At 36.4% G+C, this 16400-nt stretch overlaps 1 protein-coding gene across 1 annotated transcript; it reads left to right on the plus strand.

Moving 5' to 3' along the window:
* Positions 1-576: 576 nt before the first annotated feature.
* On the plus strand, positions 577-16398 carry LOC136204170 (abscisic acid 8'-hydroxylase 1-like). Its single transcript, XM_065995371.1, has 9 exons — positions 577-908; positions 11070-11394; positions 11482-11631; positions 11713-11970; positions 12047-12133; positions 12882-12960; positions 13051-13157; positions 13243-13361; positions 15632-16398. Exons 1-9 carry the CDS (start codon positions 688-690, stop codon positions 15735-15737), a joined length of 1452 nt encoding a protein of 483 aa, XP_065851443.1. The 5' UTR covers positions 577-687; the 3' UTR covers positions 15738-16398.
* Positions 16399-16400: the final 2 nt, after the last annotated feature.

A 16400-nucleotide genomic window follows, 5' to 3' on the forward strand; every position in this document is an offset into this window, starting at 1 on the left:
GTTTAATTTGTATCAATAGGATTATCATATATATAATAATAGAAAGCATATATATATGTATATAATAGGATGAAAATTATATTCCACTAATTAACCAATTACAAGAAGTCTATTAATTACTCTATCTATCAATTTTGATGTCTCATCTTGTGTCATTTTCTAGTTTTCACCTTATAAAAAACCTCCTCTCCTATTTGTTTATTGGACTCACCATTAATAACATTATGGAAACAGCTGTTTAAATTTTATTGGGTAAATAAGAATACAATGAATAACTAAGTGTAATTCATTGAATTTGTTTTAGATAACTACAAGATTAAAATTGACTTTTTCCATTTATTTTATTAAAAATCACGATAACTAAGGTAACTATTTGTATTATGAGAAATTATCAGTTCTATTTTATATAAAAAAAATCATGAAGTTTAAAAAATTTACAAATCAAATTTCTCCCTCGTATTTACAATTTTTTATTAATAAACTCGTGTGTACAATTTTAGAAATTCATTAATTGTGGATTAAATTATTTGATAATTGAAATAACAAGAGGTAAGCAAATCAAAATTGAAGTAGAAGAGTTCATTGAAGAAATTAATTTAGATAAATACAAATATAAATATAAATATAAAAGGAGTAGTACCTACCTACCTAGTGTAAATCGTCTGATGATATATAAAAAAGAATGTAATGGGTGGGTTGATGAAGTTTTCAATGGAAGAGCTTCGTGTTGCTTTGTTTTCGATAGCAATAACGTTAACGTTTATTTACTTGAGAAGTCGGCGAAAGGCAGCAAGCGGTGGCATCTCCGGGCAGCTTGGTTTGCCATTGATAGGTGAAACCTTTTCTTTTATGTCGGCAACTAACAGTGCAAAAGGATGCTATCAATTTGTTAGGCTCCGCCGCTTATGGTTAGTTTTTCTCTCCATCTTTTTTTTTTGGTGAATACTAAACAGTAGAAGCAAAACCAGTGCAGCAGCACATCCTAGGGGAAGGAATTCCCAAAGTTTTTCTCTCCATCTTTACATCTACATCGCACACATTTCACCCAAAAAAAAAAAAAAAAATCTTACGATTTAATATATCAGTATAGCTCCTTCAACATGGATAGAAACAGTGTTTTGTTAGCTCTTCAATATGATTAACATTCTAAGTTTACATGGTCAAATAATACAAAGTTTTTAACAAATTAAAATATATATTTGTTTAAGTTTACATTCTCAATATATAAATAAACAAGTTTGTGAGAATATTAACTCATTATAAACAAATTCGAATAGTCAATAAAACACTCTAAGAAATTTGAAATTCGTTTATAATTCGAATAGTCAATAAAACACTCTAAGAAATTTGAAATTCGGAAACAGGTTTTTTTTAGTAAAATTAGAGTATAATAATGTATTAAACCTTTATTTACATTTCTTTAATAAGCTTTTGAATTTTAATTTGGGCTTAGATTTGTGGTTATATGTTTCGGATAATCTAACTCTTGAATGCTTAATCTATCAAAATATCTCTTATTCAATAGGATTTCTCTTTTTAATCGAGATAAATATTTTTTTTTTTGAGATAGAGATAAATAATTTATCAGTATCTAGATTTGTACATATTACACTAGTTAGTTCATTTATTTTAAAAAACAAACTATAAAATCATTACCTTTTGATAAAATTAACTATTTGGTACATTCGTCCATAAATTTTATATAAATGACAATTTTATTCTTATATTATTATTTTTTGATAAAAATGCCATAGATAACTTCATTAGATGAAACAATACAAATACATCAAAAATATTAGGAGAAATAAAACTCCAAACCCATACAAGAAAGAAAAAACACTATAAAGAGAAATATAAACCACATAAGGAACAAATAAAAAAAACAAACATAACAATCATATCATTCTCATAAGTTGAATTCTGTCGAAAAAACTACTGCAATCTATTGTTCATCATTTAGACTCTTCCGGCATTCGAATCTAAATTCTTTCTTTGTTTGTAACCATATAGATGTATAAATTTACAGATAAAATGAACTTTTTCCGCTCTTCTTAAGACCGAAAAAAGTAAAATTGAAAGAAGTATAGCTAACAGATGCGGATCTGACGGAAAAATAACATCGACAAGATATATAGATTTCAAATCAATAAAAAAAATACAAATATAAAATTAAAAACTAAAACGAAAATATAGATATGAGAGGAAGAAGGAAGACAAATTTCCTTCTTCCTCTTCTTTTAACAAACCTAGTTAAAAGACTAGAAAGGATGAAAGTAATAAAAAAAGAAAGAACGAAAGGAACAAGGTGATGCCAGTGGTTGTGAGAACCATAAGGGATGAGGACCGAGGAAGGAAGTAGTTATAGTAGAATGAATGAAGAGCAAAGCAGTTGCTTGATTATCCTTAGTAACAGAATTACTTTATATAGATATTGTTTAATTAAATTTTATATAAAAAATTTATTATATTAATGCAAGTATGAAAATTAGAGTTTTGAGATCTATCTCTTCTCTTTTAGATCTTTCTCTCTCTTTTAGATCTATCTTCTCTTTTTCAGATCTGTCTTCTCTCTCTCAGATCTGTTGTCATGGTGAAGAATTTTTATGAAGATGGAGAATTTTGAGATCTATCTTCTCTCTCTCAGATCTATTTCTCTCTTTTAGATCTTTTTCTCTCTTTTAGATCTATCTCCTCTCTTTCAGATCTCTCTTCTCTCTCTAAAACACATGATCAATTTTATAACTCAATTTTTTTTTCTCTCTCTCTCTCTCAATTAGTTATAACTAAATTAACTATAACTAATAGTAGAATTTAAGACCTAAATCCTAAAAACAAACGGGCGATTCTTTTGGCGATTTTTCATGGCGAAGGAACGGGAGGCTAGGTCTAGGGTGACGATGGGAGGAGCGGGCGGGCTGCGAAGGAGGCGGCGGCTCGTGTGGCGGCGAAGGGGCTGGGCGTGGATCTGGATCCGGATGGAAGATTGGCGGAGGAGGCTAGGAGATCGGCGGATATTTCTCCGCGGGTTAGACGGTTCAGTACCGACCGTATCCGTGAAAGGTCGAGGGAACGGGTTTTTGTTCCGGAGGAAGGCGTTGCTGGGGCGGGGCTTGGTGGCTCGGAATGTGGCCAGATTATGGCCGCGGCTTCGGGGGCGCTGGGACTGGTTGATGGTGTAGGCATGAGCGCTGGCTCCGTTTCTCTGCCGGCTGCAAGAGAGGGAGAGCATGAGCGGGGGGCGGGATCCTTGGCCTGTGTTGCGGATTTTATCGCCCCGGCTGGGGAGGGCGGTAGGCCTTCGCCTGGCGCTCCTACGAGTGTAGGCAGCGACGCGGGGTTACCGGCACTAAAGGTGGATGCCTAAGGCGAGGCCCCGAAGGATGGCACGGAGTTTAGGGATGTTGGGGATTTTGTGGCTCCCCCGTTGAGCGGGGCTTTGGCCCAGGGGGCTGTTTGCCTAAAAATCTCAGTTCCTAGGTCTAATCCCAGTATTCATGGTAACCCTGGATTAGGGTTGGGGAATTTATCCTGGAAAGACAAGGTAATGGGGGTGGTAGAGGAAGAACCCATGATTGAGGATGACATTATCGAGGAGGTTTCTGAGGGAGATGTTTCTAACTCAGATATTGAGGATGGTGAGCAAGAGGACCCTTTGTGTCCTATTATCCGGCTTTCATCGGAAGACAAGCGGGTTCTTAGATCCAAATGGAAACTCTCCTTAATTGTCACTGTTCTTGGGAAAAGGATAAGCTTCAATTACTTTGCCCAGAGGATCCAGGCCCAATGGGCAAAGAAAGGGAAGGTTACCATCACGGATCTGGAGAATGACTATTATGTCATAAAATTTACAAGGGCAGAAGATTACAATTCAGTGATTAATGGTGGACCTTATATCATATCCAATCATGTTTTAGCGCTGAGGCCTTGGGTACCAAATTTTAATCCGCATGATTGCTCTGTTAATAAGATCCTTACTTGGGTTAGATTCCCAGGTCTACCCATTGAATACTATAATGAAAGATTTCTGAATAAGATTGGTGGCCTGGTTGGGAAAGTTCACCACGTTGACAAGACTACCGTGGGGGCAGAAAGAGGCAAGTTTGCCAGGGTTTGTATTGACATTGATCTTGCTAAGCCGCTTCTGTCTAAATTCTCCGTTCAGAATAAGGTCTTTTATATTGAATACGGAGGTATTCACAATATCTGCTATGAATGCGGTATGTTTGGCCATACCTATGATGGCTGCCCCAGAAGAAGGAAAGTGGTCGAGGAGGTGGTGGTGCCTATCATAGGCAGAGATGAAGGTAGCAAAGGTGAGGAGAAGAATTTTGGGCCATGGATGTTGGCCAAAAGGTCAGCCCGAAGGAAGCCACGTGCTTATGCTTCTCGGAATCAAGTTCCAGACATCAGCAAGGAGATGACCAGCTTCCGGTTCAGGATCTAGATTCGGAGCCCTGTCTATTGTGGATGGTCAGGATTCGGAGTTACCAGCTGAACACATGGAGTTAAGTATGCCAAGCCTGGAATCTGCTGAGCCAGCTACCATCCTTGGTGACTCTATTAATCCTCTCTTCGATCCCAAAGCTTATGCCAAGGGGAAATCCTAGATCACTGGCTCAACAGGGAAAGCAAAGCTTAATGAGGTTAGTGTCCTGAATCCCCTTGTAGACCCCCTAATTGGGAAGTCTATAGGAGTTAATAAGTCTCTTTTGAAGAAACCTAAGGCTAACCTTAAAAAGAACCTTGGTTCTTTGGATTCTTGGGATAAAAGAGGGCCGGCTGGCACCTCTTCTAGGCTCTCAGGAGCCCCGAATAAATACCTGCTCTAGGGTGTGTGCCTGTGATCAGTTGTCTTCCTTCTGATGGACTTCTTTGTTTGGAATGTTAGAGGTGTGGCTAGCAAGGCAACCCGCATCCATGTTAATGATCTTATTAAGCAATTTAACCTTTCTTGTTTTGCTCTTCTTGAAACCAAGGTTAGTGGTTCTAAAGCAGATGAGGTGGTTAAAAAGTTTAAGAATTGGAAGTGTGTCAGGTCGGAGGCGACTGGTCGAGCAGGGGGGGTCTGGCTTTTTTGGAAGCCAGGTCGTGTAAGTATTGATATTATTACTATTGATAACCAATTCATTCATAGCAAGGTGTGTTATCCTGGCAACAAACCTTTCTTTGTGTCCTTTGTCTATGCCGATCCGATCCTGACTAACCGGAAGAGGCTTTGGGCGATCTATAGATTTCCTGAGGTAAACGTGCTGAACCTCCCTTTTCGCCACTCGAACCATAGTCCTATCCTCGTTAAGCTGGTTAAAGGTCATCGGCCCAAAGGGAATAGACCGTTTAGGTACCTTGTTGCTTGGGACACCCATCCTGAGTTTAGGAACTTTGTTAAGGATAATTGGCAACCCCATTCTAATGTTCTCCTTGTTGCTGAGGAGTTTAGAAGAAATGTGGTGGGATGGAATAAAAACATCTTTGGCCATATTATCCGAAGGAAAAATAAACTCTTAAGGAGGATGGAAGGCATTCAACGCTGTTTGGAGATCCGTTTTGACCACAGTATGAATTGTCATCTTAGATCTCTCCAGAACAAGCTAGAAGCGGTCCTTAGACAGGAAGAGCTCCTTTGGTTCTAGAAATCTAGGAAGGCTTGGATTAAGGATGGTGATCGGAACACCAGATTCTTCCACCTTTCTACTATTATTAGAAGGCAAAGGAACCAGATCGATGCTATTAAAGATTCTAATGGTGACTGGATTTATGAGGAAGAAGATATTCGTCGCCTTGCTCTTGAGTTCTATAAAAACCTCTTTAAAGAGGAAGTTGTGGATCTGGACAAAGCCCACTCTGGGGTCACCTTTCCTAGGCTGGAGGAGGAGGTAATTGTTGATGCCTTTCATCCTATCGACCGGAAAGAAATTGATCTTGCCTTCACCAGTATTGGAGCTACTAAAGCTCCAGGGATCGATGGTATCCCTGCTAGTTTCTACCATAAACACTAGGACTCGGTGAAGGAAGGTGTCTATAATTTTATCTTTGGAATCTTCCGCGGTTCCAACGAGATTAGCCTGGTGAATAAAACCCTCCTGGTTCTGATCCCTAAGGTTGAAAAGCCCTCCTCCTTTTTACAAATGAGGTCGATCAGCCTATGTAATGTTTTATACAAAGCTATCACTAAGATTGTGGCGAATAGGATCCGGCGGATCCTTCCTGAGATTATTAGCCAAAATCAAGGTAGCTTTGTTCCTGGTAGGCAAATGATGGACAATGTGGTAATTGCCCAGGAGATGGTCCATTCCATGAAAATGAGGAAGGGTAAGAAAGGGATCGTGGCTCTCAAGCTCGATCTGGAGAAAGCTTATGATCGTTTAAATTGGAGCTTTCTTTTGGATAGCTTAAGTAAAGCTGGTATTCCTGAGAACTGGAGGAGTTTGATTGAAGGTTGCGTGTCTTCTCCTGTTTTCCAGGTTCTGATCAATGGAGATATGTCTGATGAGTTTTCTCCTTCTAGGGGTATCCGTCAAGGAGATCCTATGGGCCCTTTCCTTTTTGTGATAGCAATGGAAAGGCTGGCTCACCTAATTCAAGAAGCTGTGAATAAGGGGAGTCTCCATCCTGTGTCCATTAACAGATTTTGCCCTCCTATTTCCCACTTGTTCTTCGTTGACAATGTGATGATCTTTGTGGAAGGGAATGAGGAGCAAATTGGTGTGGTCATGAATATCCTGGAGTGCTTTTGCGTTGCTTCTGGCCAGAAGATCAATGTCCACAAGTCCCGGATGCTTTGCTCTAAGAACATGGATAGAAGCCTCTATAATAAGCTTAGCGATCTTTCGGGTATCCCTCTTACCCAATCCTTGGGAAAGTATCTTGGGATCCCCCTTCATAGTGACAGAGTTTCCAAAGCCTCCTTTAAGGAGACTCTAGACAAAACTAATGGGTTGTGTGCTAGTTGGAAGGCCAATTCTCTTTCCTTGGCTGGCCGTCTAACCTTAATTCAGTCTGTCAACTGCGCAGCTCCCAATCATATCATGCAAGCATGTAAGTTGTCTGAGCCGGTTCTCAATGAGCTTGATAAAATCAACCGGCGTTTTCTTTAGGGTGAGTCTGGAGAGGGTAGGAAGATTCACCTAGTCCCTTGGAAGGAGGTCTGCCAGCCTAAAAGCAGGGGGGGTCTTGGCATCAGACAAGCTAAAGATAACAATAAGGTCTTGTTGATGAAGCTCCTCTGGAGAATGTGGCAGAACCCTTCTTCTCTTTGGGTTCGATTGCTTTGTGGCAAGTATCGAAAGGACAAAATCTTTGGGGGCCCTAAAGAGAGGATTGGCAATTGTTCTTTCCTTTGGAAAGGGCTCAGTGCTGTGTTTGCTGAGTTCTGTACGGGGGTTGGCCTGGAGGTGGGTAATGGTAAGTCCATAAGCTTCTCGTATGACACCTGGATCGGAGATAAACCTCTTATAGAGGTTTGCTGCTCTCCCCCCGCCTAGCAATTTCTGCAACTGGAGGATTGCCGATGTGGTGGACTCTGATGGGGACTGGATTTGGTCTATGTTTGATTCCTTCTTGAGCCTTGATTCTCTCCTCAGAATCAGGGGAGTGAAGATTAGTAACCTTGAGGAGGACAAGGATAGGCATTGCTGGGCCCTGACAAAAAATGGAGCTTACTCTTGCAAGTCTGCCTTTGAAGCTTTTACTCTTGACAGATCTGACCCTCTTTCGGACACTTGGAAATCCATTTGGGCTCTGAAAATCCCTTACCGAATGAGGAGCTTCCTGTGGCTTGGAGTCAAGGACAGGTTGCTGACTAATTCGGATAGACATAGACGTCACTTGGCGGATTCAGGTGCTTGCAGTAGATGCAGAGGCCAAGTTGAATCTTTGTGCCATGCCCTTAGGGATTGCCCTAAGAGTAAGGAGGTTTGGCAGAAAGTTCTTCCGCACCACATTCTCCCCTCCTTCTTTGCCTACCTTGAGAATGACTGGTTCTCCAATGGGGTTAAAGGTAGGTTAATGGCTAGCATGGAGCAGGGAGACATTTTATTTGCTATTATCTGCCACCACCTTTGGAAGTGGAGAAACGAGGAGATCTTTGGTGAGAAGACTGTTTTTATTCAGAACTTACCCGAGTTCTTCTCTAAAAATCTCCTTACCATTACAGGGAGCTTCAAAGGGGACCCCCTTGCCAATTCTACCCAGAATAAAGAGGTTCAACTCGTTGGGTGGTGTAGGCCGAAGGATGGGGTGGTTAAGTTGAACACAGATGGCTCCTGTCTCAACAATGGAAAGATCGCGGCTGGAGGCGTGCTCAGGAACGCGGGAGGTGCCTGGTTGTCTGGATTCACCCATAACCTGGGTTTGGGCTCATCCTTTTCAGCGGAACTTTGGGATATTCTTTCTGGAGTCAAGCTTGCCAGAAAACTGGGTATTAAAAGGTTTGCTGTGGAGTTTGATAATATGGAGGCTAGTAGTATGATCTCTAATAATCATGCTTTTTGTCTTAGTAGCCAGAACCTTATCAAAGCAATAAGAAGTCTTGGCTCCTCCTTTGAGTCCTTAGAGTTCAGCCACATCTACAGAGAACAAAATCGAATTGCGGATCGCTTGGCGGCGGCTGGGCACGGGGGGATGTTAGGTGTTTCCACCCTTTCTGATCCTCCTATCTATCTTTTTCTCTCCTTTTAGAGGACAGAGTTGGGGTTAGCTTTCCTAGGCTGATCCCAGGTTAGCTTTTGTCTCGGTGTTGGTTTGTTTTCTTTCCTGTTTCTACCAAAAAAAAATATACAAAATGACAAGGTTATTTATCTAACATAAATTATTTTAGTATTTTATAATGTTCAATAAATATTAAAAAACACTAATTATTATATATTATATGAAAAAACCAATAGTTAACTATTTGTTACTAAATCGATTAAGATTAGCTTGAGTTTTTAAGGACTTTGAATCACTTAAGAGATCTCAATTCGAGTTCTAATTTACACATAAAACTTTAGTTAGAAGATAATCCATGTAAAGGGTGTTTAACGAGTCTCAAACAAATAATCAGATAACTTTCATAAAAAACTATTATTTTACTGAAATAGTATGTGTTAAATTTAAATATTTATTGATTCATATTAAGTTAAAAAAATTAATGACTATTTGATTTATGTTTTATTTTTTTTAATCGATCATTAATTAATAAATTAAAAATTCCATCACACAACGAAGCATAAAATAAATATTATATAAAAGATTTTTTTATAAATTAAAATCCTAAATTATAATAAATTTGATTATATATTTTATTACAAATGCACTAAATATCATTACAATTTTATTATGAATATTATTTTCATGCTTGTATTAATATATAATAAAAATATATATAAACTCTAATTAAACATATAAAAATATAAAAATCAATTAGTAATAGAATGGTAAATTTGTTATTTATATAAAAAGTTATGAATGGAAAGAAGGAATTATTTCAAAACTAATAAACTCTATAGGGTATTTTTTTAAAATAGAAAATTGACTGATATAATATGTATAAAATTAGAACTAATAAATTATTTACTCTAATTTTTTTTTAGCTTCTATTAAACTAATTAATAGAAAATGAGAGACATGTCTAAAAGATTTGTAAGCTAAAAACTAATAAATTATTAAAAAAAATATATATCCTTCATCCATTTTAAAAATAGATAACTTTTTTAGAGATTTTTTTTAATTTCATAGTACAAGGTATTTTAATTTAATTCTACAAGTAATTTTTTTTAATCAAATATACTTTTTTAAGCTACCTTTGCATAAGTGATGCATTAATTCACTGTTCAAAATTAAGGCCATTTGGACCATTTAGATCTTATCTAGGCACTCGAAATCGAGAATTCGTCCCGATTTTTTTTATTAGTCTTTCTAAACATCCTTTTAGCCCATAGACAATTTTTAGCTGCCTAGACTACCTCGATGACATCTGCACGCCTAAGCGACAATGAACAAACATATTTTTTTACTGTGAATTTATTTTTTATTTTATTATAATCTACTTTTGGATTGTTTCGTTGATATTGTTGTTGAAATGTTGATGTTTGTATATTTGTAAAGATATATGTTACAAATACACATGTTTTTCTATATTAAATAATTTTATATTATTATTTTTAGATAGTATAATATATATTTTAATCTCCAAATTCGATTAATCTCCAAGTAATTCCCAGCTAATTTCTGATTAATCATCGAGGATCTTATCCGTCTGACTAGTACCTAGCATTTTTACAAACTTTTCAATGAGTGATGCAATTAATATAATAACAAAGTCATTTACTTAAAAGTATTAAATCAATTAATTAAATTTATAAATTTGCATGCATACTCTTAAAAACTCATCGAGTAATATATTCTGCTCCCACGCAGTTGTTAGATATAATTGTATATTGATTTAGACCTTGTTTGTTTGTCGAAAAATATTTTGTTTTGAAAAATAAATATTTTCTGATGTTTGGCTACAACATCAAAAAACGGAAAAAATGGTGGATGACTAGTGTTTTCAAACAGGTAAGAAGGAATGTAGTAGGCTTTCAAAAGCTTGGAAAAATATTTTACTCTTTTTAAAGGGTAAAACATTTTCTTCACTTTTTTCGTAAATTTTCCTATCAACTAACATGAAATTTTCTGTTGACTTATTTTCAATAACAAACAAACACCCAAAAAATCAGGAAAATATCTTTGTGTACAATACTCTTTAGATATTTTTTAGCAAACAAATGAAACCTTTGTATATAATTACACATCTAAATATATAACTTTTTACGTTTTTGACACAATATATTTACATTTAGAACTATCACACTTGTGAAATTTGGAACTTCCATATTCTTAATGTTTTCGCAAACTTCAAATGTGACTTGTGAAGTCATGCCATGTATTGGGCGTAAATATAGCCTATAATTAGAAAATAACATTGAAATAATTTCAATCATTAGACTGAAAATAAATTACTGATATTCAATTATGTAATAAATTTTAAATTTTGAAAAATTAATGATTTTGAAAAAATGAAATTGATGGAATATTATAAAAAAATATAGGTATGGGAAGTGGTTCAAGACAAGAATATTTGGGAAGATACATGTATTTGTACCAAGCAGAGAAGGAGCAAGACAAATATTCAGCAATGAGTTTGTTGATTTTAACAAAGGTTATGTTAAATCAATGGCAGATGCTGTTGGAATCAACAGCTTACTCTGTGTACCACACCACACCCATTCAAGGATCAGACGTCTTCTTTCTCATCCTTTCTCATTGCCTTCTCTCTCTATATTTCTTCATAAATTCGACAATATTCTCACTCACAAACTCAGCACTTTGGAACTAACTGCTCAAACCTTTTCCCTGCTTGATTTCACCATGAAGGTAAGTAAGCTAATCAATTCTTCTTCTTCTTATACATTCAGATATAACGCCTGAGTTTCTAAAAAGAAATGTGTCTTCCTTTCATAGGTGACATTTGATGCAATGTGCAACATGTTAATGAGTATAACTGAAGAATCATTGCTACAAATGATAGAAAAAGATTGCACTGCTGTTTCTCATGCCATGTTATCTTTTCCTCTCATGATTCCTGGCACAAGATACTACAATGGAATTAAGGTAAACAAGAGTTTCAAAATCATATGCATATTTTAGATATGATTACTTACACTAATAGATGACATTAATTAATGAAAACAGGCACGCAAAAGGTTGATGAAAACATTCAGAAAAATAATAAATGATAGAAGAAGAAGAAGAGGAGTTGAGGGTCATAATGACTTCCTTGAGACAATGTTACAAAGAGATTCATACCCATTAGATGAAAAGCTGGATGATTCAGAGATAATGGATAATCTGTTAACATTAATAATTGCAGGCCAAACCACCACTGCTGCTGCTATGATGTGGAGTGTCAAATTCTTAAATGACAACGAAAAAGCACAAGATAGGCTTAGGGTGACTCACAAATTTCTTTTTCAACTTCTTTTTTTGTTCTTCTTTTGACATCCATTCATTTTTATAAATTTTACAGGAAGAACAACTATCTATAGCCAAAAACAAGCAATGTGGATACTCACTTACCCTTGACGATCTTAACAAAATGCCCTATGGCTTAAAGGTTGGTGCATGGGTTGAACTCAAGATTTAGGTTTAAGAGGGAAAAGAAAATCATAATTCTATGCAATCATAATCTAATTTAATGCCTCTAAACTTTGTATATATGGGTTATTGAGCTCTATAACTTCAGTTTTATTCTATTTAATCCCCTAAACTTTATAAACTAAAAGATAGACTTAACGTACTTTGACTCATCCAAAGTGTTGGTCTCTGCTCTCTGACCTATTATTTGGTAAAACATTGGCCTCCTGATCCAAAAATGGTGAAATCTCAACCAATGATAGGTTACTAGTTGAGATATCACCCAATTTGGATAGGTAAAAGGGCAAATGTTACCAAATAATAGACCAGGGAGGCAAAGACCAACATTTTGGATAGGTTAGATGCCAAATGTTACCAAATAGTGTCATGTAGCAAATACCAACATTTTGGATAGGTTAGGAGGCAAATAGTGCTTTAATCCCTGAAACATATTAAGGTCTTTCTTACATAAAACAACATGCATGCACTATAATAGAATTGACAAAAACAAAACAACTCTTAATTCGTTTTAATTACAAACTTTAGGGGCTCAACATAAGAAAATTAAAGTTGTGAGGCTCAGGAGCACCGATATGTAAAGTTTAATAACTTATAAGAATAAATTTGAAGTTGAGGGACTAATAGCACAAAGGGGTAAAAGTTGAAGGGCTTACAAATATGTCACACTCATATATATTGAGATCCTTGGTGGCAATTTCATTCTCCAGGTTGTGAAAGAAACATTGAGAATGTCAAATGTCCTGTTATGGTTTCCTCGAGTTGCACTAAAAGATTGCACACTTGATGGCAAGTTTTCTCCCTTCGAAATTACAACTTTTGCAGAAGAAACAAAAGTTCTCCTTGCAATATTAATTGATCTCTACTTCTTTTTGTCAGGTTATGAAATAAAGAAAGGATGGCATATAAATATTGATGCAACATGTATACATAATGACCCAGATACATACAAGAATCCCATGCAATTCAATCCATCAAGATTTGATGTAAAGAAAACTTCTCCTTCAATACTCAATTCCATTTCTATTATTATAAAGAAAAGATGAACTAACTATCATTTGGTATGAACAGGAAATGCAAAAACCATACAGTTTTATACCTTTTGGGTCAGGACCCAGGACTTGCCTTGGAATGAATATGGCTAAAGTCACAATGTTGGTATTCCTACACAGGCTAACTAGTGCATACAGGTCACTCACTTTGTACTATACTCAACCCTTCTTTCCTTTACTTGCTCTCAGCCATCTGTTAGCCAATTAACAAAAATCCATAGTCACTTCATCACTAATAATACATACATATACATATATTTACATAGTTGTTAAAGGCGCAAGGCGCGGCCCTCAGGAACACGAGGTGCAGAAGAAGAAAAAAAAACTCTTTTACTAGTTAAAGCATAAACCAAAAAAGCACACATACTTATGTCAAAAAAAAACTAAATCATAAATGTCAAAAAACATTAAGTTAAGTTCATACTTCGTAGAGACATTAATGTATATTTAACGTCTTAACCTAAGTACCTAACTAATGCTACTAAACTAATAACCATTCATTGTCACTTGATATTCTTCTGTGCGTTTGTCGCAATTTCTGTTTGAGTGGAGTGGAGGAGACGCTTCTTTACGTGACGGCTCTTAATCCCTCTCTAGTCTTTCTATATTTAGGTATGTGTCTTGATATTCTTATTTAGATCAAGTTTAAGATTAATCTTATTTAAATTAGATTAGTGGTTGAGATTATTCAAATATTTTTTAATGAAAGATTGGGACGCGATTAAGAGGTTAGACATCCCAACTAGGTTGGCACCCCTAACGCACTTAACCAACCCTGAATATTATTAATAAAAAATGGAAAATTACAAAATAGGGAGAAAATTAAAGGAAACGAATATGAGCAACATCACAAAGGTCATCGAAAACATGAGATTGGCAAAAATAAGGCGCAGATTTGCCAAAACAGGCAAGACGATCGGTAGCTTGATTACCTTCCCTGTAGATATGAGTGATTCTGCAGTTCATAGACGAGCAACGTGATAAGTAACTTAACCATTCTTGCTTAATCCTCCATGGAACCGCAGTAGATTTTTCACTTAGCAACTTAACCGCATATGCCGAGTCAGATTCAATCCACAAATTGTGCCAACCTCTTTCCCGGGCAGCATCAATAGCAAAGACGATTGCCATCAGCTCAGCCGTATGAGCATAAGATTCGGCAATGTGAAAGGCGAAACAGCCCGTTACAAAACTTCTTTCGTTTCTGAAAATCCTGCCAAGAGCACCCTCCGCAGCCCAGTCGGTGTTTACCTTAATCCAGCCTGTCGGGGGCACACTCCAGCGCACCGTAATGAAGTCCGGTTCCGGAGGTGGCCTGACCCGAGACGTTGAAGAGGAGGTCCATTTAGGCTCGTGGAAGAGGAAGAAGAGACGGTTTAGAAGAACTTGGATTGATAGATTATTCAAATATTTGTTTTACACAAAACAGTAAAAAAAAAAAAAACCTTAGTGAAAACACAGAGGCGCCCCTCGATTCAGGCTCCAAGGCCCGGGCGAGGCACACAAGGCGCGAGCCTTTTAAACAGGGCATCACTTTCTGCAATCAAGGCTCACTACCTTAAGCCTTGAGTGAGGCCTGCTTTTAACAACTATATATATATATGAGGGTTTTAAACATTTTCTAACTTGTAGTGGTGATTAATTATTATTTAAGACATGGAATTGCCATTGACAATAATCTCTGAATGTATTTTCGTATATATTATAATATTTCATTACTATGTGACATAACATGTATGCATTAAAAAAACAAAACAAAACAAAAAAGGAATGCACTTTTTCGTTTTTCTTTTCAAAATCATATATGTGTATGTGTGTGTGCACTTCTTATTATATAACACGAAGGTAATTGCTAATTTAAAATAACTAATATTCAACATACTTTAATATTTATTTACCTTTTTATAATTATAAATAATTTATTGATATAGAAAATTTTAAACTTGGAGATAATAAGATGTAAAAAGAATATTCCACATTATACATATAGAGAGAAGAGGGCGAGCCTTGGCGCAACGGTAAACGTTGTTGTCGTGTGACCAAGAGGTCACGGGTTCGAGTCTTAGGAGCGGCCTCTTGTCAAATAAATTGGTAGGGGAAGGCTTGCTCCCGGTACACCCTTGTGGTGGGACCCCTCCCCGGACCCTCGCTCAGCGGGGACGCGTAGTGCGACCGGGCCGCCCTTTTTTTTTTTATATACATATAGAGAGAGAGAGAATCAATAATCAACCAACAAAAAATGTATAATGAGCTCTCAAGAGCTGCCAACTTTTCAACCTGACGATTAACTTTCTAATTATCATTTATAGCTCTAACACATTATCATCAATATTTTATGATATTGTTGCAAGTTCTCATAATTCAACGAGCAATCTTAATATTCTTAATTCTTGCGATCATAAACACAGGTGGAGAGTTCATGACTTAGACCCTAGCCTGGAGAAGAAATCCCATATTCCAAGACTGAAAAGTGGCTGTCCAATAACCTTGGAAGCTTTAAGTGTTGGACAATAAGGCAAAATTTTGGGACCATAATTAGCATCAATTACATTGTTTTATCTTCTTATTGTTTTTACTAAATAAGACTCTGATTGGAGTTATACTGATCAGAATTTTAGCTGAAACAAGTTCAATAATAGGCTTAATACATCTTTAGCCCCCTCTACTTGTCCAAAAAAAGTCAGCTGCCCCGTATACTTTGAAAATGTCATATTTACCTGCGGAACTTGCTTATATTGACCTATTAAATTTCTCAACTTTCTTAAATAGCTTATCCCCCCCCCCCCCCCCAAACTTTCTTAGGGTAATCTATTGACCTATTAAAGTGTACGTGCATTGTCAAAATCTCCTCACTCTGCCACGTGGATTTTAGGGGTGAATAGGTCAGTTTTAGCAAGTTCAGGGGGTTAATAGGACGTTTTTAAAGTATAAAAGGGCAGTTGACTTTTCTAGACAAGTACAGAGGACTAGCCAATTTCTCCTTTTTGTCAGTATCAAATAAAACATTTATCACACAATAGAGTTGGTGTTTCAAGTTTTATTTATGTACTTAAATGTAAGGCATTAAAAATCTAACACATTCAATCGTTATTGAGATTTACAATATGTGAATCTTGTACTTAGCATCTGAATATTGTACGTACTTATTATTTGGTAGCTCACGAAATCGGATTAGGA

The sequence above is a fragment of the Euphorbia lathyris genome, chromosome 1 (genome assembly GCF_963576675.1).
Source record: "Euphorbia lathyris chromosome 1, ddEupLath1.1, whole genome shotgun sequence".
Lineage (NCBI taxonomy): Eukaryota > Viridiplantae > Streptophyta > Magnoliopsida > Malpighiales > Euphorbiaceae > Euphorbia > Euphorbia lathyris.